Source organism: Cucurbitaria berberidis, assembly GCF_010015615.1.
Source record: "Cucurbitaria berberidis CBS 394.84 unplaced genomic scaffold K460scaffold_2, whole genome shotgun sequence".
Taxonomy (NCBI): Eukaryota; Fungi; Ascomycota; class Dothideomycetes; order Pleosporales; family Cucurbitariaceae; genus Cucurbitaria; species Cucurbitaria berberidis.
In genome coordinates, this window is record NW_024468936.1 from 4,310,463 (window position 1) to 4,333,650 (window position 23,188).

Consider the following 23,188-nt stretch of genomic DNA (forward strand, 5'->3'; position numbering starts at 1 on the left):
AGAGCATGCCTGGATCCTAGCTACGCACTGGGACTACGAGGAAAATGCCGTTTACTGATGGAGAGGCCGGGAGGGCTGCGCGCCTCTCGCACATCTTCACGCGGTTGCAGGAGCTCCCGAATTATGTCTGGGACCCGGAGATTGAACCATTCCACTCTGTGAGCTTTCAACGCTAGAAGTCGGGAAGCCGTCGGGTAGCTGTCCTGTTATACATGCAACTAACCGTACATAGTCGTATGACAACTGGCACTTCTTCGGATACCAAAAGGCCCCTCGACAGGAGCGCCCATCGTCAAGAGGGAGAAGCACCGTAGCATCGCCCACCCTTTCGCATTTTCCCGACTCGAGCCGCCCGTCCCTTATACGAAGCCACAGGAGCTCAGGGAGTGATGCGAGTGGAGCGACTGCTCATACGGTGACCGACCCACATCGAGAAGGTCGACCTGTCGTCTGCAGAGTGTCACGCCAGACCTTGCGTCTAGAGCGCGAGTTCCAGCTCTCCAAGCTTGTAGTGAACAAGTCTGACCCTAAGGGCGAGCACTTTGCCCGCACCATAGAGTTCGCGAGACTGCCCGCCAAGGCCGGAGAAGAGCCCCTCGTCGCCAGCATATTCGAAGCCCCTGGCCCGAACTACCTCAAAGACCTGGTCACTTTTGGCCCTAATTGGTACAGGTTCACTAACAACGATAACAACTGGTAAGTCAGGTTGCCGTATACATAGTAAGCTATCTTGGGTAGCTGTAGAGCACTTTACGGGACCTTGATTTTGCCTTTAGGCTATTGCAATGCTTCCCGAAGTAGTCTCAGAGTGCCCAAGATATGTTCTCGCCCCAGTGTATCTACTTCATGCATTCCACTGACTGTACGCCTGCCTTTAGGCAATCCCATACACTGCAGCCAGCCCGTGGAGTGCCTCTCCTCACCTTCTTGGACTTTGCAGTGGGCGCAACGCAATGTCTGGAAATCCTTCACCATGGCCACGAAATCGTTCATGGCGAGCTGCGAGGCGATGCCTTCCATTTCGCAGAGAATGGCTCTGTTAAAATGATCAACTTTGGTAGTGGCGCCAGATCGTTCGAAAATGGCCTTACATCTGCAGGCTGGAATTCGTTGAGCCGTGAAGTGGGCATCGAACTGAAACTTGCCTTCATAGCTCCAGAACAAACAGGGCGTATGCCTGCTGAGCCGGATAGTCGTACTGATATCTACAGCCTTGGGATTCTCTTCTATACCATGTTATGTGGAGATACGCCTTTCGATGGCCCCTCGGCCCTGGACGTCATGCAGAATGTCATTAGCAAGCGTATAGTCCCGGTTTCCTCGAGGCGCATAGACATTCCGGAAGTTTTGTCTCAAGTCATTCAGCGTATGACACAGCGAAACATTGAAGACAGATATCACTCGACATCAGGGCTAAAATTTGATCTGATTGGGATTCGCGAACTCCTTTGTGAAGGTGATGGAGAAGGACTAAAAACTTTCCAAGTCGGTTCAAAAGACATCAGCTGTTTCTTCAACCTTCCGCTCAAGCAAATTGGACGCGAGAAAGAGCGCCAGACGATAATCAATGTCATAGAGCGCGTGTCAAAGCATCGAAGGAGTAATGTAAAATCACTCAATAGCTTGAGCTCAAACTCGTCCTACTCGGATCAGCGACTGGAACTGATCGACGACCTCGTCTCCGATAGTGGCAGCTCTAGAGGCTCGGAGAGCAGATTAAATAGCGGTACGTAAGGTTGCGTTACCTATAGTGGTATGTCTTAGATACCTCTGAAGTAATTCGCATGACTTTCAACCATCGAGTAAGGCTTGAAAGTTATCTAAATTACTTCAGAAGTATGTAGGACATGTACTATTATTAATCCCCCCACTCTTGTATTCCTCTCATCTCTCATACATGTGCTTTACTGACTGTGCCGAAACTCCCAGTATCATCAACTGGCCCAGTATTCATGGAGACGGCTCGATCGGTACATCAACGCTCACAAGACAGCGTGGTACAGTCGGAAGGCTCTACCGCCGAAGGGAATTCCGAGAATCGACCACAGCTGCAGTCTACTAGTCGCGGCCAATCGAACCACAGCATTGAAAGCTCCGTAACGCACTCTCGCTCTAATCAGTCTAATGATGGCTCACTTTTCCGCACGATGTCTAATACGCGGAGGTTGAGACGCAAAGTTCGCTGTGAAGTAGTGGCGATTGCAGGAGCGACAGGGCTGGGTAAGTCACGTCTAGTGCAAAGTGTACAAAGCACGGCAAGGAGCACGGGATACTTCGCTATGGCGAAATTCGACCCTGCGAAGAAAGCGCCTTTTGACCCTATCTTGAAGCTCATGTCTTCCTTATTTCGGCAAATATTCAGCGAGGCGGACGTCACGACCGATTTTCACAACAGCTTGCGTAATTTCCTGAAGAATACAGGTGTTTGGGCAGTACTCCGCACCTATCTGAATCTCCCTGAATGGCTCCTGAACACCGGAGGCGCTCCCAAAACTCCGCAGCAGAAAGATCTAGACTTCACCATAGAGATGCATCGGCGAGCGTCATCCCCTGCAATTCATTGTGGAGGTGGTGGACATACTGCGGAAGCCTGGCTCAGAAGCGGGGGGAACTCCAAGTCATCCAGGTTCATGAACGTCTTTATTGACGTATTGCGCCTTCTTGCCATGCAAAAACTCTGTATCTGGATCTTGGAGGACGTTCAGAACGCCGATCCAGAGAGTGCGGAACTCATCCATCATATTGTTCAGGCCAAGATTCCGCTTGTGTTAATGATCACCTACGTTGACGAGGACACCCTACCCAAAGAACTCAGTCCTTTGCTACGTAGTGCAACAAAGATTCAACTGCATCCGTTCACTGAGGCACAAACAGCCGATTACGTTGCCGAAACTCTACACCGCGACCACCAATACACACTGCCGCTAGTCGCCGTCGTCCAAGAAAAGAGTCGAGGAAACGTCTTCTACATTCGAGAAATTCTCGACACCTGCCATAGAAAAAAGTGCGTCTTTTACTCGTGGCGGGAAAACAACTGGCTTTTCGACCTTGACAAAGTTTTCGAAGTTTTTGAGAGCCCGGAGTCTGGATCTTCAGTCACTACCGACTTCATTACAAAGCGACTGTCCGAATTACCCCCTGCTACTAAAAAGCTCCTTGCCTGGGCTTCGTTACTGGGCGGCACGTTCTCCTTTGACCTAGTCCAACGGCTGTTGCTCCTGAAGAACAGTATAACGGCCGACGCAAGACTACCGCTCCTAGACGACAACGAGTGTGCCATAACTGCGCTTAACGGTGCGCTGGATGCTTACATATTGATGCCTGCGGAACAGGATGCTAGGTTCCGTTTCTCGCATGACCGATATCTCACGGCAGTTGCAAACTCTCTGGAGAAAGAGTGGGACACGCAAATGATGCATTTCAAGCTTGCGAAACGTATAACGTCGGACGATGAATATCAAGACGACTCAACAATAGGTTCGAAGGCTCTGTACATGCGCAGTCGGCATATTTGTCTTGCCGCCGAGATCATCAAAGCCAAGGAAAGTCATCGGGCGCCGTTCCGAAACGTCTTATATCAGGCTGGAGAAACGGCATGCGAATCAGGCGCGAAATCGACTGGCATATACTACTTTGCGCACTGCCTAATGCTTCTACAAGATGATCCGTGGGACGACAACCTCCCCGATGTCTCGTACCAAGAGACCTTGCAGCTCTTTGTACGTTCAGCCGAGTGCTACTGGAATCAAAATATGCTCGATGAGGCCCTCAGCTTGATTCAGACAACGTTTACGAATGCTCGCGATCCATGCGATATGGCAAGCTCGTTCATTCTACAATCTCGAGTCTTGGCTGTCCGTGGCGACAGTTTCGGGGCGCTACAAGCACTAAAAGACTGCCTGTCTCTGCTCGGATCCCCCATCCCTTCTACTACATGGGAAGAGTGCGACGCTGAGTTCCAGAAGATTTATACTACCCTCAAGGACACCAACAAGGATGAATTGCTCTCACGTCGGCCACCCACGGATGATCGCGTTCTTATGACAATGGGCCCTATCTTCATCGAGTTTCTTAGCGCTGCTTTCTGGACAAACAGTCTGCTGTTCTACCAAGGCACGCTCAAATTGATCAACCTACATCTTCAAAGAGGCACAATGTCGCAGATCGCGTTGGCATATGTTCATTTGGGAAGCATTGCTGGAGGCCGCTTCAACATGATCACCTTTGCGGCTGACATGGGAGGAATCGCCAAGCGAATTTTCGAGATGTTTCCTGAAGACTACTATACGCTGGGGCGAGGTCAAACTCTGCAACCCATGTTCCTCGGTCATTTGGAAGCACCCATCGGCGACCTAATCCCCAGCCTCGAAGTTGCATTGCACGCATCTCTCACGGCTGGCGATCGCATTCTCACGCTTCTAAACCTCGGTGTGCAAGCCCACTTCAGGGTCATGGCGTCTTATGACGTTGCAGAGCTAGAGGCATGGATTGAAGAAACGACTCTAGATTTGACGAACTGGCAGCAAGATCTCCGAGGAGGCGTGTTTTTGATAGCATGTCGTCAATACTCAAGAGCGCTTCAAGGCAAGACAGGCACAGGCGATGTTTTTTCAGATGAAGAGCATAATGACGCCAGCTATATTGACTATCTGGAGAAGACTGCAAGCAACCCGAAGCGGCCGAAGTCCTTCTATCTTGCCACCAAACTTCCTGTCTTAGTACTATTCGGGTTCATTTCCGAAGCAGTTGCTCTTGGTGAAATGTTGTTGCCTATGCTAAGTAGTCTGTGGTCCGAAAGACTAAACTACTCTGTCCGGTACTTCCTATCCCTGGCGTATATGGCCATCCTCCGGGATGAGCCTGAGCATGCACGAAAGAAAGCCATGATTCAACATACCCAGGATACGCTTCAATTACTGGAAGCTTGTTGCGCAATCACAGATGTCAACTACCGAGGCTGGTTATACCTGCTCACTGCAGTACTCGCGGAAGTCAACAGTGATCCGCCATCAGCTTTGCAAAACTACGAGGCGGCGATGGATCACAACGAAAATAATAACTTTGTCTTAGACGTAGCCTTCTCACACGAACTTTATGCAGAGTGGCTGATTCGCAAGAGGGCGCATAGGGCCGCTCGACATTCCCTAAAGGATTGTATTTCAACGTATAAAAGGATCTCGGCATTCGGCAAAGCGAATCATGTTGCGTCTAAATATGAGTGGCTTCTGCGCGGTAGCGCATCCTTCACCACAGTGGACGTGGCTGTGCAGGCTACAGTTATTGACACCAGTAATACTCCGTTTAGATTCGAACAAAATGAGGACCAGGAACAATATCTCGGAGCCGAGTCTGCGGTCGACCGAACGCAGAACTGGATCGTTCCAGAGACCGGAAGACGTCATGGGTCAACACAGGATCTAAACAATGGGTTTTCAGCCGTGGGTCTCGACATGCTGGATTTATCGAGCATCCTTGAATCGTCGCAGGTGCTCTCGAGTGAATTGGTAGTTGATAAGCTCATGGCTAAGATGGCTTCAATGATCCTGGAGTCGACAGGTGCCACACTTTGCGGTATCGTTATTGAGGATGCTCAGATCGAGTGGAGTATTGCTTGCGTTGCAACCAATGAACCAGACAACGATAGTGGGTTCTCTGCTGGCGTCACGTCCTTCCCCACTGGTCAACCCCTAGATACAGTGGACGACGTTGTAGCGCGACAAGTCACACTGTATACGCTCCGCTTCCGAGAAACTGTCTTCGTCCAGAATTTACTGGAAGACGACCGGTTTTCCAACGTATCGGAGGCGTACCTGAGTCGCAACCCGGAAGGCAAAGCAGTGATCTGTATACCGATTGTGCACTCTGACAACCTCCTGGGTTCTATATACGTTGAAGGCCCGCCAAACTCGTTCACGGAACGGAATACGCAGCTCCTCGGACTTCTTACCAATCAAATCTCAATCTCTCTGGCCAATGCACTTCTGTTCAAGGAGATTGAGCGAGTTAGCGCAAGTAACGAGGCGATGCTTGAGATGCAAAAACGTGCTCTTGCTCAAGCCAGGGCTGCAGAAATCAAGGCCAAAGAAGCAGAAGCTATAGCTATCCGGAACATGAAGCTCAAGGAAGAGGCAGCAAAGGCCAAGAGTCTTTTCCTCGCCAACGTATCCCACGAACTGCGGACACCTCTCAATGGTGTCATCGGCATGTCCGAACTCTTGAAAGCAAGCATACTGAATCAAGAGCAAGCAGGCTATGCCGATTCAATCCGAGTATGCGCTGACACGCTCTTATCCATCATCAACGACCTCCTCGACTACTCAAAGCTCGAAGCCGGAAAGATGAACGTTAATGAGATGCCTCTATCCTTGAACGAGACCATTACAGAGGTTGTGCGTGCTCTGGCGTATACAAACGCTGAGCGTGGGCTCAAAACGGTTGAACAGCTGGAGCTAGACCCAGAGATGCTCGTCATGGGTGATCCAGTCCGACTCCATCAAATCTTAATGAACCTGCTTTCCAACAGCTACAAGTTCACCCCGAAGGGCTCCGTGACCGTACGGTGTGTTGTTGATAAAGAGGCCGTTGACTGGATAGACGTGACCTGTAGCGTCATCGATACAGGCATCGGTATCCCAGATGAGCAAAAGAAGAAACTGTTCCTACCTTTCTCACAGATCGAATCGTCGTCATCACGCAGCTACGGCGGCACAGGACTTGGTCTCAGCATCTGCAAAGCCCTGATCGAAAACGTCATGCAGGGAAAGATTTGGCTGGAGTCCTCGCCTGGATTCGGAACAACAGTATCCTTCTCACTTCGCTTCCGCAAGGTACCCAAAGCGCAAGCGCTCAGCCGACTGACTCGTGATCATGATCCAATGGCCAAGTTCTCGAGTCAGGACAACAACGGCCACGAACAGTCTTCCGGATCCTGCATTGATCTATCGACGATTCCACGCAGCGAATTGAGAATATGTATAGCAGAAGATAACGCCATAAATTCAAGAATTGCGATCAGTTGGTACGAAGGTCCTACGAAGAATTACTATTCGAAATGTTTTGCTAACATACGGATAGTAAGTAATTAGCTGTGTTCATAAGACACTCTTTAGAACGTCGTATACATCTACTAGAGTCATGTTACACGGTATTCGTATCCCCTCCTTAGAAACATGCTAATCGTGTCGCTACTTTTAGTTGTGCAAAAGCTGGGTTTCAAGTGCGACGCGTATCTCGATGGATTCAAGACAATCGATGCACTTGAACGAGCTAGTGACAACGGTCGACCATTCCACCTCGTGCTCATGGATGTACAAATGCCGCACTGTGATGGGTATGAAGGTAGGTAGCATTCTGCCCTCTTTGCCCTCTCTACCTTTTCTTCAAGTACAAATACTAAGAAGCAACCAGCTACGCGCCTCATACGCAAGCACTCCAATCCCGAAATCCGCAACGTACTCATCATCGCTATGACCGCTTCCGCCATCGAAGGCGACCGCGAAAAATGCCTTGAGTCAGGAATGAACAACTACCTTGCCAAGCCCGTACGCGCGCAGACACTTAAAGCGCTTCTTGAGTCATATCTGAACAAAGAACACGATGGAAATGAGGTCCCTAACATACAGGCTGAGGCAAGGAAGCTGGTTAAGTTGGCGTTGAGTGAAGCGGAACAGGGAAGTGTGACCAACGCGGCGAGGAAAAACTTGAACATTGACGAGGAGGGTGGGGTGCAAATAAGGAGTAGACCGCCGAGTGTAAGGATGAGTACCGCACGGCGGATACCGCTGCATGAGCCAACTGGGGAGAAGGAGTCACCGCCACCATCTTGAGCGGTCATCGGGTGGCCAAATCTGTTAGTCTTTCCATCTATCGTAACGCTTCAATCTTTTTTACATGGATACTTTGGAACTGGTGTCAACAGCATCGCACGGTGTCACAGGCAAAATTTCCCTGGGCTGGAGTGGAGATGAGGACTAGACAAAGGGGGGTTTGGGTTGCATATACAGCTAGGTGGACGTTCACACAGAGGGGTCTTGCAAGCAGGCTAAGAAAGCTCGATCAAGCGCACAAGCCTTTACTTCTACGTTATGAAAGCTTCCAGTGCACGTGGCTCAAATGACTCGATGAAACAGTTGTTGAGGATCGTCAGCCTTGTGTGCGCCTATCTGTCCCGGCAAGTTCCAGGCCTCGAATGCACCGAAAGAATACCGCGAAACACGTCGCTGTACCCTAAACTCAAGCTCTGGGGAAGGCATCCTAGACTATTTCTTTGGTGGATCGAATGCCGGATCAGAGTGCCGGGTCAGATGCTTGTTGACGGTAAGTGGTTCTCAGCCACGATGGAGGCCGCGGAACCCTTCTGGCGGCCGCGTCGCCTTGTTGCCCTGCCCCGCACATTGCGCAGTGACTGAACCACACCATATCGAAAGTGGCTCAAGTGGCTTGAGTGGCTCAGTCACCATGCCCAATGTGAATGACCAAAAACACTGAGTCGACTGTATCCGTGAGGGTAATACGTGCATTGTACAAATAAAGGCCCGAAATAATTTACGTGGGTAAGCCTACCTACATGTCAGAGCGGCTTGCGTCACCCTTTCGGGTACCGGCATGGAGACATAAGAACCTGCTGTTGCGATCTTCCTGCCGTCTATCGTATATTCCCTCCAAGTTTCCTTGACGGTTTCCTTGACGCTCCCATAACATATCCACGCACACAGAAGCAATCTTTCGACGATTCTTCGCAGACTTCGAGATGGCGGCCGACTTACTGCCGAAGCGTCATGTTTCGGCCATCTTCCACCGCCATAACAGCACCCGCCGTAAAGCAAGATCAACAAGATCCGCGAGCCCACCAGAGCATAGAAAACTAAATCTATTCGAGGGAACCGACACTGTAGCACACAACCGTAAAGTCGCCGTCCAACGCATTGCCGAAATACACGATGCCCTTGACCTCAAATACCGCACTGAGTCTGCCACATCTGACGGATCCACGTCACCTTCATCGAGCTCAAGCGATCCCTTCACCGCCGAATTCAGCGCATTGAACATTCCTGGGGCTGAAGATGAAGTAGGCGCCTTCAGGTACCCTGCAGCGGAAGTCCGAGCTTTCAAATACCTTCTCCGCAAGTGGGACAGCAGCGCAACACCGGATGCCGACTTCGACAACGCCGTGGAGCCGTTCAAGCTTCACTTTGAGGAAGCAGCTGTCAAATACTTCATCTGGCGAATAGCATTGTGGGACAAGAACGAAGAGGCACTGAAAGAAGGGACGGGTAAGAAGGCAAAGGACAGGAAGTGGATGAGGAAGGAGAAAGAGAATAACAGCGCGCTGGGCCAGATGTGGACGACTGAACTGGGATTCGAGGACTACGATTTGAGGGATGGATTGAAGGAGGTTACTACGCGAGAGGGGCTGGCGCAGCTGTTGTGTACGTTGTTCCAAGATAAAGAGGAGCCATTAACTCCGGAATTTTTTAGGGGGTGTAGAGAGGCTGTCAAGAAGACGTATGGCATCCAGAGCTGAACATATGGTGGTGGTGGTGGAGAACGAGGAATGTGTCTCGATAGCTTGTTAGTGCCTCTTGTGTAATTCAATAACTATATGCACCTACGAAAATGGTTCAAGGCTTCGTTGAGCTTTATTATGGTGATTTCCCCTCGTATCGGCGTTGAAGTTCTGAGTCGCCAAACCGCTCCTGCCATCTCCCACGAGCTTATTCAGCGCAAGTGACATCAGCGCGTCTACAGTCTCCGACCGTTCTCCGTTCGGAACGGCTCCACGCTTATACTCCAGAGCTCTCCACGCACAACTCTCGCCGTCAACTAGTTTCATCCACAATGCCATTCTTGCGACTCGGGTATAAACAAATCCACTATGCGGATCTTCGTCCGGACAAGGAGGTCAAGGAGACGTTAATCTTCATGCACGGTCTTGGATCTTCAGGAGGGTATTACTATGCCGTAACCCAAGGGTTGCTCGCACACGGTTTCCGATGCATAATCTTCGATAATACGGGCGCAGGTCAATCACCATATACCTTTGTGGAGCAAAGTATTGAGACTCTGGGAGATGACATCATTGGCATCTTGGACGCGTTGGAGGTGTCTAAGGCTGTCGTTGTTGGGCATAGTATGGGCGGGTGCGTCTATTCTCGTGATGGAGACATTGGAGCGGTGACTGAGTCTAACACAGCATTGTCGGCGCACACCTCGCCGCAGAACGAAACGATCGGATTGTGGCTGCTATTTTGATAGGACCCGTATACCCAAACGCAAATATGGTCCCTATATTCGAGAAGCGTATAGAGACCGTCGAAAAGAACGGCATGCAACTGATGGCGGATACCATTCCGCATGCTGCTGTCGGCAACAAAGCTTCACCTCTAGCCAAGGCATTTATTCGCGAGCTGCTGCTTGGGCAAGATCCTGCCGGATATGTCTCCAACTGCCGCGTTATTGTGAATGCGAAGCCACCAAACTACAGCAAGATCAACATCCCAGTTCTCATTTTGGCAGGAGAAGACGATAAGAGTGCGCCACTCGAAGGCTGCACGAAAATGTTCGAGGAGATCGGAACGAGTGAGAAGAAGTTGGAAATCATGCCAGGCGTGGGTCACTGGCACTGCCTCGAGGCGGTGGACGAAGTCGTGCAACTAATCCAGGCATTTTATCACGAGATTCAATAAGCCTTGTCTCCGTGCATAGTTCCAAGTATGACGGTAGAGGCATGTCTGTATAGCTTGGCAGTTCCAGTCGAAGGGCACAAAAGTTTGGTGGATAGAGGCATGTAGCCGTGACTCGGCGAGTCCATCATGTTATCGTGCTGCTCCACGATAACACTTCATGCAAGCAGCCTTGCCCGAATGACTAGCACAGACGGCTTGTTCGCCACTGGGTGTGGACGCGAGACCGTGGTGTGGTAGTGGACTGCCACATGACATGGTCATTGGCGGTGTCTTTCCCCGATCAGATGTATTGGAGGCCTTGGCGCATATGTCCAACACCATCCGGCGTTTGCAGCGGATACATTGTAAGCAGTAAGGCAGGTCCCAAACACATGCAGCCCGACAGTTGCAGCCTTTCATAGTCTTTCTTTTCGCTGGGGAGGTAAGCCAGGGTCCTCCAGGGTCCTCCAGGGTCCTTTCAGGGTCTGCGTCGTGTATGTGTATAACTTGTCAAGTCACCTCTCGGGTGTGTCCACCATGTCTTGTGTAGCGCTTCATCATTTGGTCCCTCATCTTGAGCCTTGCCCTGTCCCGCTGAAGCTTGCCCGTATCAAGTCTGGTGACGCTTTAGCCCATGTCGCTCCCACACTACTCTCGCACTTGATTCGGTCGTGTCCGCCGTCCGTGCAGCCGTGTGCCGCATCGTCCTTTCATATGGTAGACGAGGCTCCCCCTTCGTTATTCGACATCGTCCTCCCATCACAGGCCAAGCCAAGTGATCATCGTTTCTACATTTAGCTTCATTATCGCTGGCTGGCGCCACATTCGCTGACATGTGAAGATGGCCGACATCATACCGCAGCCTTTCAACAAAACGTGTGCGGCCGTGACTGCGACATGTGTAGAGAGCATTTATCATCCGTCTTTCGACTCGACTAGAGCAAGCTACTAACCATCTCCTTCTCCAGTTTTATTGCCCCACTAGTCCCCTATTCCCCTTAGCTTCACAGGCCCCGGAAATCGAATTGAAGCGGTGAACTCGACCTTTCAGAGCCGCCCACACGTCCGGGCTTAGATTCGCCAAACATCGTGCATATTCCGCTGCGTCTTTTTCCACGCTGGCTGAGTCTGGGCCAACCATAGGCCAAGATCCGCGGTTCTGTTGTCTGATCGCGCTTTATAAACTCACGGACGGACCTAGGTTTTAGTTGCCTCCTGCAACTGACCGCGTGGGTTGATTGACTAGTACTGCGGGTCTCGCTCGTGCATCATTTGATTTACTGCAGTGCTGGCGCCCCATAAACTCCCTGCATCTCCATCGTTTCTTCACTTCATTTCTTTCGGTTCGGACCTCAGCAGGATTCGAACGTTTTCATTTCGGCCCTCGCACTGGTTGCTGGTAAGCCTCAACGCCCCTTTAGTGGCGTACCTTCCTATTCGAGCATGCACTGACAAGACGTCTAGACGATGCCGAGATAAGTACCAATCAACAACTCAACAACTGTGACGAATCTACCACGAAAATCACGACCTCAAAACCGTCAACCACTCTTCCATGGACCAACAATGAATCGAATCGATAGTGGTTTCGTAGATTCCTATCTTTCGAAAGCAAACAACGAGAAACCACCGCCCATGCATAGGAGCAACACCGCACCCACTCATCGTCGCAAACCTAAAAAGGCTCCCTCAGAGTTGATCTCGTCTTTACAGTCAACGACCAAAGACTCTCAACGTCCGTCTTCAGAGAGGCGACCTAGACCATCAAGGCAAAAGTCCACTACCTCGTCATCGGACAATTCCGTGACTCGATCCAAAGGCCGTGGCTATGGCTCAAAACCCTCGTCCGGTCGCACTTCCTGTACCATTGTGGATCCCTCAAGACCAGGCCGCCACTACAGGATGAAGAGTTCCCAGACATTTTCCGCCGCAAACAACCAAGACATCGACGATGTTCTCGCCCTTCACTTCCGCAGCTGCAGTATCTTCACAAACCCCTCGTACCACTCCCATTCCGGATTGCCAAGTCCCACGCTGTCTCAAGGCGAAGCATTCGCTATCCCCGGTGCAACGTCACGATTCAACTCTGTCGACATTGATGTCGCCGAAGAAACCGAAATACCAAAACAGAGCGAAGACTCAATTCCACCCGTCGAAAAAACAAACACCACCATGCACTGGACGTCACCCAGCACGCGACAACGTGATTACAAGCGGATCGACAAAGCGAATAGCGGTATCCGAGGTCTTGTGCGAAGAGCAATGCCAAGATGCGTTTCAGGCCCACAGGAAAAGTTCTACGACATGGATCAGTCGGACGCAGGATCTGTTCGACGCTACAGGTTGGACGATATGGATCATCATGATGTAAATGAAAAGGATGATTTGCGACTCCATACAACAAACACCACGGAGAAGTCAATGACTCGGCCAGGCTCGAAGAAGAAATGGACCTGCTTTTGAAGGTAGGCCAGATGGAGTGTCTGTGACTTGTCAAGAGATAGAGAGATGATTTTGCATATATTCGCGCGGCATCATGAAGGCGTTTTGACACGATACCCACGGCAAGCAACTGCGCTGATTGTTCTTGGTTTTACGCATTATACCTATATCTATAGTATGGAGAGGGCCACTTAATCTTTATCGCGTAAGCATAGCATTTTCATTTAATGAGAGCTGTTTTAAACCCTCTTTTCACTGCAAACTAGACGTCTCAGTTAATACCGAGCTTGCCCAACTGCTCAAGTCCTGTTGGAAAAGTCAAAGGTCTACGTGCAATTGGAAAAGCGAGAAAGATCACACCAAAGGCAAATGAGTAACTCTCGAAACGAGAACCTCCAGAATGTATTATTTTGCGAGAGAAGAGCTATCAAGTAGACCGATTGCGAAACTAGGTCGAAGAGAGGAAAAGAAGACCACTTCAAGCAACGTAAGGTCGCTCCACTCTGGCATGTTCGGCAATCCACGCACGTTGCTCCTCTCGCCGGACGATAGCATCGCTCCACCTTGGTTTCCCTTCCTTCGACTGCCTAGCCTTTAGCTCATCTCTTCCCCAGAGCTCCTTGTGTGTGTAGTGTCTTCCCTCCGCACTTGGTGGCCTCGTCGAAGTCCCCGCTCTCTTCTTGATACCAACCGGATTCACATCATCACTGCCACCAGTATCGCCCCCAGGGCTACTCACGCGTCCGGGCAAGTTGAGGAATCGACTCCATGCCTGCTGTGCGTCTTCGAGTGAACCGCTCGCGCGGATCGTACGTATGATGGCCTGACTGCTGATCAACTCGCTCTGTAGTATCGTAGATTGGAACGCTGAGATACTTTGCTGGAGAGCGTCGATTGCTTGGTAAATAGGGGCGTTCATCTCTTTGTGATACGATCGGCCGAGCGTTGTGAGGCCGGAGCTAAGATTGGGAATCGAGGAAATGTAGTCGATGTAGGATGCTGAGAGGTCTTTGGTGATGTTACCGAGAGTTGGAGTGGCTGTTGGGGCTGCCGGAGCTGTCGGGGGGAGGAGTATACTAGAAGTCAAGGGGAGTGTGGGTGGTAATGGGACTTTGCTGGGACCAGTGGCGTTTGTTGTGTTGTCTGGAAGGAGCCAGGACGTCTGTCCTGCATTAGTCACAATAGTCCTCAGAAGACAAGTCAGAAGCAAAGGCGTACCTTATTCGTGTTGAGCTGGAATTTGGATCGCAAAATCGTCGTTGTGATATTGTTGATGAGATCGGCGGTACCCATTTGATTGCCACCTCCACCAAGCAACCCAAACCCCCAACCTCTGTTCGGGTTGTTCGGGTTTCCGATAGTGTTCGCTGCCACATTGATGATAGTCCTCAGATCAACGAGGTCCTGCACGGCGGGTGTAGCGAAGGCGGTAGGAGCGAGGATGATGCCGGTGACGAGCATTATGGTAAACCGTGAGTGGACCTTGAGGTAGGATGAGGACATGCTAAGCTTGGTAATCCGGCTGGCGAACGTAATCGTTGCTAGGCCGCTAGGTGAGAGATGTTGAACGAAAGCCGGATATGGTGCTAGTTGCTAGGTCTAATCAAGGTAAGGTTGTTGGCGGATGATGTTTGGAGGTTGAAGAGTGAGCGAGGTGAAGCCGCTTGGAAGACATCTTATAAGCAGGTCCTGAGAAGCAGATGAGGCAGGCGGCCACGACGATCTGTTGCACAGGGAAAGAGCATCGGAGCGTTCTACGGCTGGTCCTCCAAACAAGCAGTTACCGATAAGACTACGCAGGAGCATTCGAACTTAGTGAGCCTCCTAATACCTATGTAGCACCCGTGCGAAGAATACTGTCATAAATAGTTAATCGACAATTGTCGATAGTGGGAGTGGAATGCATGTAATTTTGGCAACCTGCCATCACGTACGAGTAGGTACCGCACTTCCTAATAAACGATTCGAACCCGGTAGTCATAAGAGGTTAAGACACTTCAACTCATCCAACATGCGGCAGGAAGTTGCTCCACTCCGGGGTCTTGTAAACTCCCATTGGCGATGCTCGTAGCCCCATGAAAACCTCCACGAGTAGGTATAGCCTCGCAAGACTATACAATGTCACTGCAAACCCTTGTATGGCCATGCTGATCCATCGCACAGTTCGGAACTCTTCGAGCGTATCCTTGCCTTCCAAGCCGTCCCACCATTGATCAGTAGTTACGCGCAGCAGCACAGCCGTCAAGAGCCAGGAGATAGGAACGATGGTTGCAATAACAATTGAACACACTCTCCATGCCCAGCACTCGAACAAGGATGGAAATTCAAAGTTCCAGGCCGCCAGATGTATTGCGCCGACAACAAGAAAGACTACTGCCGATGAGAATCCGAATATGCCAACGGGGAGGAGTGACAAACGGATGACCTCGATGCATTGCCTTGTTGTTTCGTAAGTGCGGTACTTCTGGGTTCTAAATAGTTGGTGCCTTTGCAATAATGTGCGTGTTGCTATATGTCTCGAGTGTTTGCAATGCTGTGCGATAGGCTCCTGACACGGAGTGATCGTCTCTTTATAGTCAAGGTCTAGATTTGCGACCCCAGTTTGCTTGAAACGAAGTAGTGTTGGAACACTCACTTCATATGGCTTGTCCCACCAAAGAGCGTAAGCGAAGATGGCGCATGGAATGTACGCCAACGTGCTGATCTCGAGAGTCGTAAGCGGGAGATGCTGAATAGTACGGGCAACACTCTGTACCAGTACCCAGACGATCTGCGTAATGGTTAAGGCCCTGACCATTCCATCAGCCTTGCCCTTGGCTTTAACATCTTTCTCCAGCGGAAATCCGGCTAGATCAATTTGGCTCATGAGTAGGCGATTGACCGGATATGCAGTCAGATATTCAAAGCACTCATGGCCCCTTGCATCCACTTCGTTTGTAGTTCGTTTGTAGGCAAATCCGCCCATATTTGCATAGAATGCATGTGTGACGGTCCATCGCTCATCGAGTACATCGGACGAAATTTGCATTGTTGATCTGGCATCCAATCGCTCAAAGAAGGCCATATAGAGGAAGACCTCGGGGTATATGACTCCAATAAGAAGCCCAACCGTACGGTCAATATATTGCTGTACCCAGGTTGAGTTTGGTTGTGAGATGTCGGGATGAAAAGCTGACCAACAACAAAGAAAGACAGTCAACAAGCACAGCCAGAGTACTTCTAGAGTGCTGCGGTAGTTTGGGGCGGAATACCAGCCTTGTATTTCGCTCAGCTCGGAACCTTGGGTAGACTCGCTGAATACGGGCGCTGCGATGATGATGAGATGGACAGTAAGAACGAAGAAGTGATTGAAGATCTTGTTGAAATCCATCCTGGCGTAGGTCTTGCGATTCAGTCTTTCCTAGCGTTGAGTGCCTAGCGCTCTTTTGTTACAGGAGGCCCTTTTTAAACGAAAGATCTCCTTTATGATACATAAGATCCTCAAGAAGCCGATCAATGAGTGTAAAGAGGGAAGAGAGTGGTCTTCGATTAGGCTGTGATGCACGGGGGTGTTTCCAGATTGCCGCCGTTGAGGAGCTCGCATACGCTCTAAAGAAAATTCGATTAGCTGTGTATTTAGCAGAGGACTGATCTTAATCGTTGTTTTGGAATTGCGCAGGACGATAGAAGGCTGACCGTTGTGTCGGTGCCCAGGTGGTCTATTTTAGGAAATGACGACACAGCCACGCTAAGCCAGCCAGAGAGCCCTGGAGGAAGGACTCCAGGCTTCCTCCTAATCCGAGGTCGCCCATATTTGGACAGCATATTAGAAATCCATGACTAAATGATTTGATAAACCTCTAATTTAATTCCAGAGCTAAGTGGGTTGGGTATATACTTGAGGAGGATGAAGTGAATGCGAAACTTAAGCTAGCCAAGCCTGCTCATATACCTTTCAATCGGCTAATCAACAGACTGTACACATGACTTCTTGAATATATCTCCTGGACAACATTCAGGTAGCGGTGATCAAGAGCCGAGGTACTTCAGGCAATAACTGTGCAAGTGACTGTCTTTCTTCGCTTGGTAACCACTGTTTGGTGTTACTATCAAGAGGTCTAGAATCATCTGTCCTTGTCTGGGCCCTCCACCGTCACCCTGGTCAGACCTAGCGTGAAGTCGCGCTTGCTTTCTCATAGGCTCTCCACCACAGTCCTAGATTGGCAGCCACTAATAAATCCATCATCTTCAGGCCTTCATCTTCAAGGATGATCTTCCCTAGCTTCGCCTGTTTACCACCGAAGCCACCTCCAGCAAACTCCTGCCCTAGTGATAGATCTAGACGGTCTAGGGAGTTCCTAACATCCCCGGTGTTTTCGTCGGGGTTGACTGACACTGAAGAGTTGTTACGACTGTGGCGACCTCGATGGAAAATAGAAGATCGTTTTGATGATTCTTCCGCTCGAGGTGTAACTGCCTTAGAGCTGCTCGGAAGGTTGAATCTCAGCTCACTGACTTGCATAGCAGCAGGCGGTGCTCCTTGAAGCCCGGGGACGATATGGCGACACTACAGGCAGTGTTAGCAAGGTCCAACTTTAGGTGAGGATATGTAAACACCTTTAAAGAGCCTCCGCCCGCACCGGTGGTGAACTCGCATCGACCATTCCATGGGCTTGTAAACACGTAGCCGCGGAAGGTTGTCTGCCTGTCGGAGACCTGGATGGTGCTGTACGTCTGATCCTCGCGAGTTAAGAATGCGGGTGATGGCTGAGGATGTAGATCCGTTGAAGTCCTCTCAGCTTGACCACTGTAACTCCCTCTCGAACCAGGACGTCCAGTATTGTAATCATACGAGTCATTCTTTCGATGCCCAAAGCCGCCGTTGGTGTATTGTGATCCTTCCATCCACAAGCGTCGACGGAAAGTGTTTTCGCTTGCAGTTGATTGACTGCTTAGCGGTGGTCCTGATTGCCGAGGTTGTGATAGCATCCCTGTATGATCAGCTCGAACAGACATCTCACTATTATAGCTTGAAAAAGCAGGTTTGTCTGTAACGTCCGAATGTAGAAATTTCGAGTAGCCCGGATTCAACACGTCGATGTACATTGGCGCCCCAGCCCTCCTCTTTGCTGTAGCGTTATTTAGCGTTGAAGATGAAACTTCGACGATGGTCGGATCTTCAATTCGCGCAACATTCCATTGAGCGCCAGACGCTGGATCTCGTCGAATAAGAGTAAGCGAAGTGCTAGCAGGTGGCGGCCTCTCGGAGGATCTGCGCGGAGAAGCTGTTGGTCTCTCATTCTCCTGTCGATGTTGACTTGAATCGTAAGAGCGACGTAGACTGTGATCCGAACCTAGGGTTCCGGGCCTTTGGGAATAGCTTCCTGCACTAGCATTCTGTCTGCTTTCGAAGTTACTGATGAGTGCGAGGGTTCCAGGCACAGGCTTTCGCATAGGAGCAGGTGCTACCCCTGCGACTGCCTTACGTTGGACTGGTGGCGCTGGTAATCGATGAGGAGAGGTCTGGCGTAGCTCTGAGTAGTCGGGATGCTGGAAATCAGGAAAATCGCTGAGGTGAACATCTTCAGGTTGTTCAACGTGAACGAAGTAGAGGGAGCTTTGGATATCCTCGGCAGTGACCACCTTCTCTCGAGGTTTCATGGGAGATAAAAATACATCTAAAGCATTGTTAGGTCACATGAACCAGGCTTGGTATAAGAGCCGTACCTCTACTACCGGGAACGCGGGCAATGTAAAGCGCCAGCGGCTCATGCTTCACGTGGGTTGGATTTCTTGGATACGCTGGCGGATTGGAAGCAAGTGTTGTAAGCGACGATAGAGATTTGGCCTCAATAGCCGGTGAAGTCATTGGAGCGATAGACCGAGACAGCGGAAAGCTTGCGGGTTGATAAAAAAGAGATGGGCTACTTAAGCTGGGTTGACAGGCGCTACAAATATGCCTCAGTTTCCCAAGCGGTCCTCTGAACACATATAATAAGAGGTTGTGCTTGCGTCTCGGTGGCTGTGCGTACGCGTCTCCACCAATTACTGGCTTGTACAGCAAATGCGTCACCTTGGCCTATTATATCTTTACTGCACTGCGTAGTAGAGGGAAGTATCAGCGAATCTGACAGCTGAGCATCATTCGCAGAGCCCTAGCAATAAACGAGGCTGATGCTTGTGGATGAGCTCGGGCGGCACAAACAGAGCGCGGTGGTGGTGGTTGTGGTGGTTGTGGTGGTTGGGGTCGCGACAGCCCATTGGCCCACTTAAAAGCGGTGCTGGACTTCTGAGGGTCCTCCTTGTTAGCGTGAAAGTCTGCGAAATCTTGGCCCGTCGTGCATTTTGACCTCGATTTTCTCGACCCGCACACGACACGCCCGCTGCAGCCTCCCCCGCCCCCTCTACGGTCTGTAGCTTCCAAAAGAAGTCGACAACATCGTCGAGAACCCAGGCCTTGACTGATTTTGCAATGGGCGACACTCTCGAGGTATGCAGCACCGACGGCCCTGCGCTGTCGCTCCTGTCGCTAACTGAGACCTCCAGGAGCGATTGAAGAGCCATGCTCGGGCTTTTGAGGGGCTGATGTCCCTCATCCCAGCCGAAACATACTACGGAAAAGATGAGAGCATCACCAGCGTACGCATCACCCCCACCTGCAGCGCCGAGGCTCCATGCTGACCCAGGCTCCACAGACGCAATGGCAAAAGAAGAAGAAGCAGACCCTCGAAGAGCGACAGGCCGCCAAGCGAGCCAAGCTAGATCCCGCCTCTCACAAGTCCGCCAAAGACGTCATGGACGAGAACGCGCGAAAGCGGAAGCGCGAGCTGGAGGGCGAGGTGTCGGATGCCGCGTCGTCAGACCTCGACATGGATATCGAAAAGGAGAAACCGCTAGAGGGCATCAAGAGTAAAGCCAAGAAGCAGAAAACCAAAGTCGACAAGCCAGCCGTGACCGAAGACGAGGACGCCGGCGAGACACGTGCTCTCTCAAAGGCTGAGGTAAAGGCCGAGGAAAGGGCTGAGAAGAGAAGGGAGAAGAAGAAGGCGAAGGCGACACAGAAGAAACAGAAGCAAGAAGCGAAGAAGGCCCAAGGAGCCGAGTTCAGCAAAAGGTAACAAATATTCCTGATCATGTAGTAAAAAGACACATCCTCTAACTCTGTCTTCCTTAGTCTCACGGCCACGCAAGAACCTGATGAGGACGAAGTCGATGAAGACGATGAAGATGATACCAACGAACTCGAGCATCCCGACGATCGTATACAAGCGTTGGACGTTAGCGGGCTCATCGAAGAGGGTCAGTCTACTGTTCCCTCAACTGCTGCAAATTCCAATTCCTCCGCAGCTTCCATCGTGTCAGCCGCCTCCTCATCGTCATCGTTGCCCCCGTCCGGCGAGGAAGTACAAGAGAAAAAGATAAAGAAGCCTTACAAGATCGACGAACAAAGTCACGACAATTTTCGAACGCGATTGAATGCAAAGCTAGAGGCTATGCGTGCAGCGCGCAAGGCTGATGGACCCGACGGGCGACCAGCCAAAAACCGTGCTGAACTCATAGAGCAACGACGGAAAAAGGAGGCTGAGCGCAAGGCGACAAAGAAAGTGAGCCGACAAGAGGCCAAGGACGACGAGGCACGGCAGAAGGCAGAAGAGCAGCTCGCACGGATACGAGGCGGTTCAGGTTCGCCTTCAATATTCCCGCCACGGTCACCGGAAAACGAGCGGAGTTTCAATTTCGGTAGAGTAGCATGGGACGGGCAACAGCTTGAAGGCAATCTCTCCGGCTTCCTAGAGTCAAGAAAGAAGAAGGGCAAGTCGGATGCGAAGACAGCCCTTGATGCCGCGCAAAAGAAACAGGCGCGGATCAACGGACTTGACGAAGAGAAGCGAAAGGACATCCAAGAGAAGGACCTCTGGCTCGCTGCGAAGAAGAGAGCGCAGGGCGAGAAAGTCTTCGATGACGTAGGTTTGCTGAAGAAGAGCTTGAAGCGACAACAAAAGCAAAAGGAAAAGAGCAAGCAGGAGTGGAAGGAGAGGCTCACGAATGTCGAGCACGGCAAAGAAAAGAAGCAGAAGCAGAGGGAGGAGAATCTAAAGAAGAGGAGAGACGAGAAGGGCCAGAAGCAGAAAGGAGGAAAGAAGAAAGCCAAAAAGCCTGGTAAGAAGGTGAAGCGACCGGGGTTTGAGGGTACCATGAAGGCAAGATAATCTTTGCAAGACACTCGAGCAAACGAACAGAGAGGGAATGATCTTACAAGATCGTCTTGGACATGTGAGGGAGTTTCTTCCAGGGCTAGCGTATCGAGTTTCGGTATGCAAAAATATTGGGAAAGCATTTGGCGTTTGATACCATATCATGGCGGCATCATCTGAGCGTTAGGAGTATATATGGCCGTTGAATATCATGACGTCTTTTGATGAAAAATCCCCATTGGTCCTTACCGTGATGTATGTGTCTTTTTGTCTTGTATAATTGATAGAAAGGTGCTGTACGTGCATGAGAAGTAGCAGTAGCTCGTATATGCTCTGCGGGTGTCAACAATCGCCCGAGTAGCGACAACTTCCCTTCCAATAACGTCGCACCTTGACGTCTCTCGTCGTTACCGCACATCGATGGCGCTCCACAATCCATGGCTGTATACCGGGTTCATCTCTTCCATGCTCGCTCGTGAGATGGGGAGACTACCTAACACACTTCAACGTACGCTGAATCATAGTCTGTGTCAAATCATTTCTTCCTGCAAGTGTAAATCGAGAATTTTTGAGCAGTGTAAAAGCCATATAGAAGAACTTGAACTGGCTTCTTGTACATTGACAAAGGAGATCTGAATCGCTGTGTCAGACATGGGCTGCACCATTATATTTACATTTTGGCATCCTCTACGCCTCCCATTATCTGTATGGCGCATCCGCGCGAGCGGCCGCTGCAATTTCTGGCTCCCACTTGTCTCCGTTTGAAAGCAACTTCTCCTTGTTATACAAAAGCTCTTCTCTTGTCTCAGTCGCGTATTCAGCGTTTGGTCCTAAGCGTTGTCAGTATCATATGCACATTGCGCGAGTTGCTATAACATACCCTCAACAATCGCATCGACAGGGCAGCTCTCCTGGCAGAGACCGCAGTAGATGCACTTGGTCATATCGATATCATAGCGAGTCGTCCTCCTGCTACCATCCATTCGCTCTTCAGCCTCGATTGTGATAGCCTGCGCAGGGCAGATGGCTTCGCAGAGCTTGCAAGCAATGCAGCGCTCCTCCCCCGTAGGATACCGCCGTAAAGCGTGCTCGCCTCGGAAGCGGGGTGAGATGGGGCCTTTTTCGAAGGGGTAGAAGATAGTGTACCTGCGGCTTCATCAGAACACAAGTTCCCAGCATTTCACAAGTCAACAGCTCGCGAATTGAGAGGTACGTACGGTGGTCGGAAAAACTGCTCCATCGACACATACATGCCGCGAAACATCTCCAGGAGCAAGAAGTACTTGCCCGCGCGGTCCAATGCACCTTCTCCCTCATCCCATCGCTTTGGCCTGGGTAACCGGAAGCCCGGCGGCGGTGGTCCTGCTGGGGTGGCGGCTCGAGAGAGCGTGGTGGAGAAGAAGGCGACAGTAGCCGGCGATGGGAGGCGTCCTGACGCGAATTGCGACTGTCTGAGCAGTGTCGCAGCTGGTCGGCCGCGTACCAGCATCGTCATTGGCTTTGTGCTGGCCATCGTGGGCGCTAGAGGTCGCTGGCAAGGTGGGTGGTGCTGTCGAGTAAGGTGGCTGTTGTCGAGCTTGGAATTCTGGGTTTGGAGGTTGCTTGTCAAACGGATACGCTGCGATTGGCCAAGACTTCAATGACGGCGGCGACGATGGGAAGTAGCTTTCGAGTCTTCAAATTATCGGCAGAAGGCCTTTCGAGCTGCTCTATCGAACTGTAGGCTCCGTTAATAGCTATCTAGTCATCTCTGGTGGTTATTGCAGGTACGCGAGACGGTCGTCAACTTCGTCTTGCTGGCTGACTAACGTAATGTAACTTTTAGTTCGAAGTTCTCCGACTCTCTGATACAGCATCAACATCACCACCTCCACCGCCTCTCCATCCCGCCCCGCCACCCCTCAAACA

General features: G+C 50.8%; 9 protein-coding genes across 9 annotated transcripts; 5 read left to right on the plus strand and 4 right to left on the minus strand.

The window, feature by feature from the left end:
• Positions 1–44: 44 nt before the first annotated feature.
• On the plus strand, positions 45–7,826 carry K460DRAFT_403798 (uncharacterized protein; the record flags this gene model as incomplete). Its single annotated transcript, XM_040936666.1, has 6 exons — positions 45–158; positions 233–696; positions 879–1,726; positions 1,930–7,014; positions 7,195–7,338; positions 7,408–7,826. 6 exons carry the CDS (start codon positions 45–47, stop codon positions 7,824–7,826), a joined length of 7,074 nt encoding a protein of 2,357 aa, XP_040791081.1.
• Positions 7,827–8,572: 746 nt separating this feature from the next.
• On the plus strand, positions 8,573–9,612 carry K460DRAFT_334723 (uncharacterized protein). The gene has a single exon (XM_040930922.1). It carries the CDS (start codon positions 8,750–8,752, stop codon positions 9,521–9,523), a length of 774 nt encoding a protein of 257 aa, XP_040791082.1. The 5' UTR covers positions 8,573–8,749; the 3' UTR covers positions 9,524–9,612.
• Positions 9,613–9,653: 41 nt separating this feature from the next.
• Positions 9,654–10,685, plus strand: K460DRAFT_334725 (alpha/beta-hydrolase; the record flags this gene model as incomplete). The annotated part of the gene is made up of 2 exons (XM_040930923.1): positions 9,654–10,139; positions 10,193–10,685. Exons 1-2 carry the CDS (start codon positions 9,838–9,840, stop codon positions 10,683–10,685), a joined length of 795 nt encoding a protein of 264 aa, XP_040791083.1. The 5' UTR covers positions 9,654–9,837.
• Positions 10,686–11,874: 1,189 nt separating this feature from the next.
• On the plus strand, positions 11,875–13,356 carry K460DRAFT_76171 (uncharacterized protein). The gene is made up of 2 exons (XM_040938665.1): positions 11,875–12,063; positions 12,129–13,356. The coding sequence occupies exon 2, from the start codon at positions 12,231–12,233 to the stop codon at positions 13,125–13,127; it is 897 nt and encodes a 298-aa protein (XP_040791084.1). The 5' UTR covers positions 11,875–12,063; positions 12,129–12,230; the 3' UTR covers positions 13,128–13,356.
• Positions 13,357–13,584: 228 nt separating this feature from the next.
• On the minus strand, positions 13,585–14,609 carry K460DRAFT_375375 (uncharacterized protein; the record flags this gene model as incomplete). The annotated part of the gene is made up of 2 exons (XM_040934758.1): positions 13,585–14,268; positions 14,325–14,609. 2 exons carry the CDS (start codon positions 14,607–14,609, stop codon positions 13,585–13,587), a joined length of 969 nt encoding a protein of 322 aa, XP_040791085.1.
• Positions 14,610–15,114: 505 nt separating this feature from the next.
• K460DRAFT_238274 (uncharacterized protein) lies at positions 15,115–16,362 on the minus strand (the record flags this gene model as incomplete). The annotated part of the gene is made up of 1 exon (XM_040927297.1): positions 15,115–16,362. A coding segment is annotated over one exon (1,248 nt), but the record flags the coding sequence as incomplete, so codon positions are not given.
• Positions 16,363–16,919: 557 nt separating this feature from the next.
• Positions 16,920–19,300, minus strand: K460DRAFT_384631 (uncharacterized protein). The gene is made up of 3 exons (XM_040935505.1): positions 18,813–19,300; positions 17,703–18,763; positions 16,920–17,652 (listed from the first exon to the last, which is right to left on the minus strand). The coding sequence occupies exons 1-3, from the start codon at positions 18,952–18,954 to the stop codon at positions 17,254–17,256; spliced, it is 1,602 nt and encodes a 533-aa protein (XP_040791087.1). The 5' UTR covers positions 18,955–19,300; the 3' UTR covers positions 16,920–17,253.
• A 149-nt stretch (positions 19,301–19,449) lies between these two features.
• On the plus strand, positions 19,450–21,720 carry K460DRAFT_308939 (SURF6-domain-containing protein). The gene is made up of 4 exons (XM_040930116.1): positions 19,450–19,575; positions 19,632–19,724; positions 19,781–20,199; positions 20,260–21,720. The coding sequence occupies exons 1-4, from the start codon at positions 19,558–19,560 to the stop codon at positions 21,293–21,295; spliced, it is 1,566 nt and encodes a 521-aa protein (XP_040791088.1). The 5' UTR covers positions 19,450–19,557; the 3' UTR covers positions 21,296–21,720.
• On the minus strand, positions 21,661–23,051 carry K460DRAFT_308944 (NADH-quinone oxidoreductase). The gene is made up of 3 exons (XM_040930117.1): positions 22,498–23,051; positions 22,161–22,426; positions 21,661–22,110 (listed from the first exon to the last, which is right to left on the minus strand). The coding sequence occupies exons 1-3, from the start codon at positions 22,791–22,793 to the stop codon at positions 21,980–21,982; spliced, it is 693 nt and encodes a 230-aa protein (XP_040791089.1). The 5' UTR covers positions 22,794–23,051; the 3' UTR covers positions 21,661–21,979.
• Between the last annotated feature and the right edge of the window lie 137 nt (positions 23,052–23,188).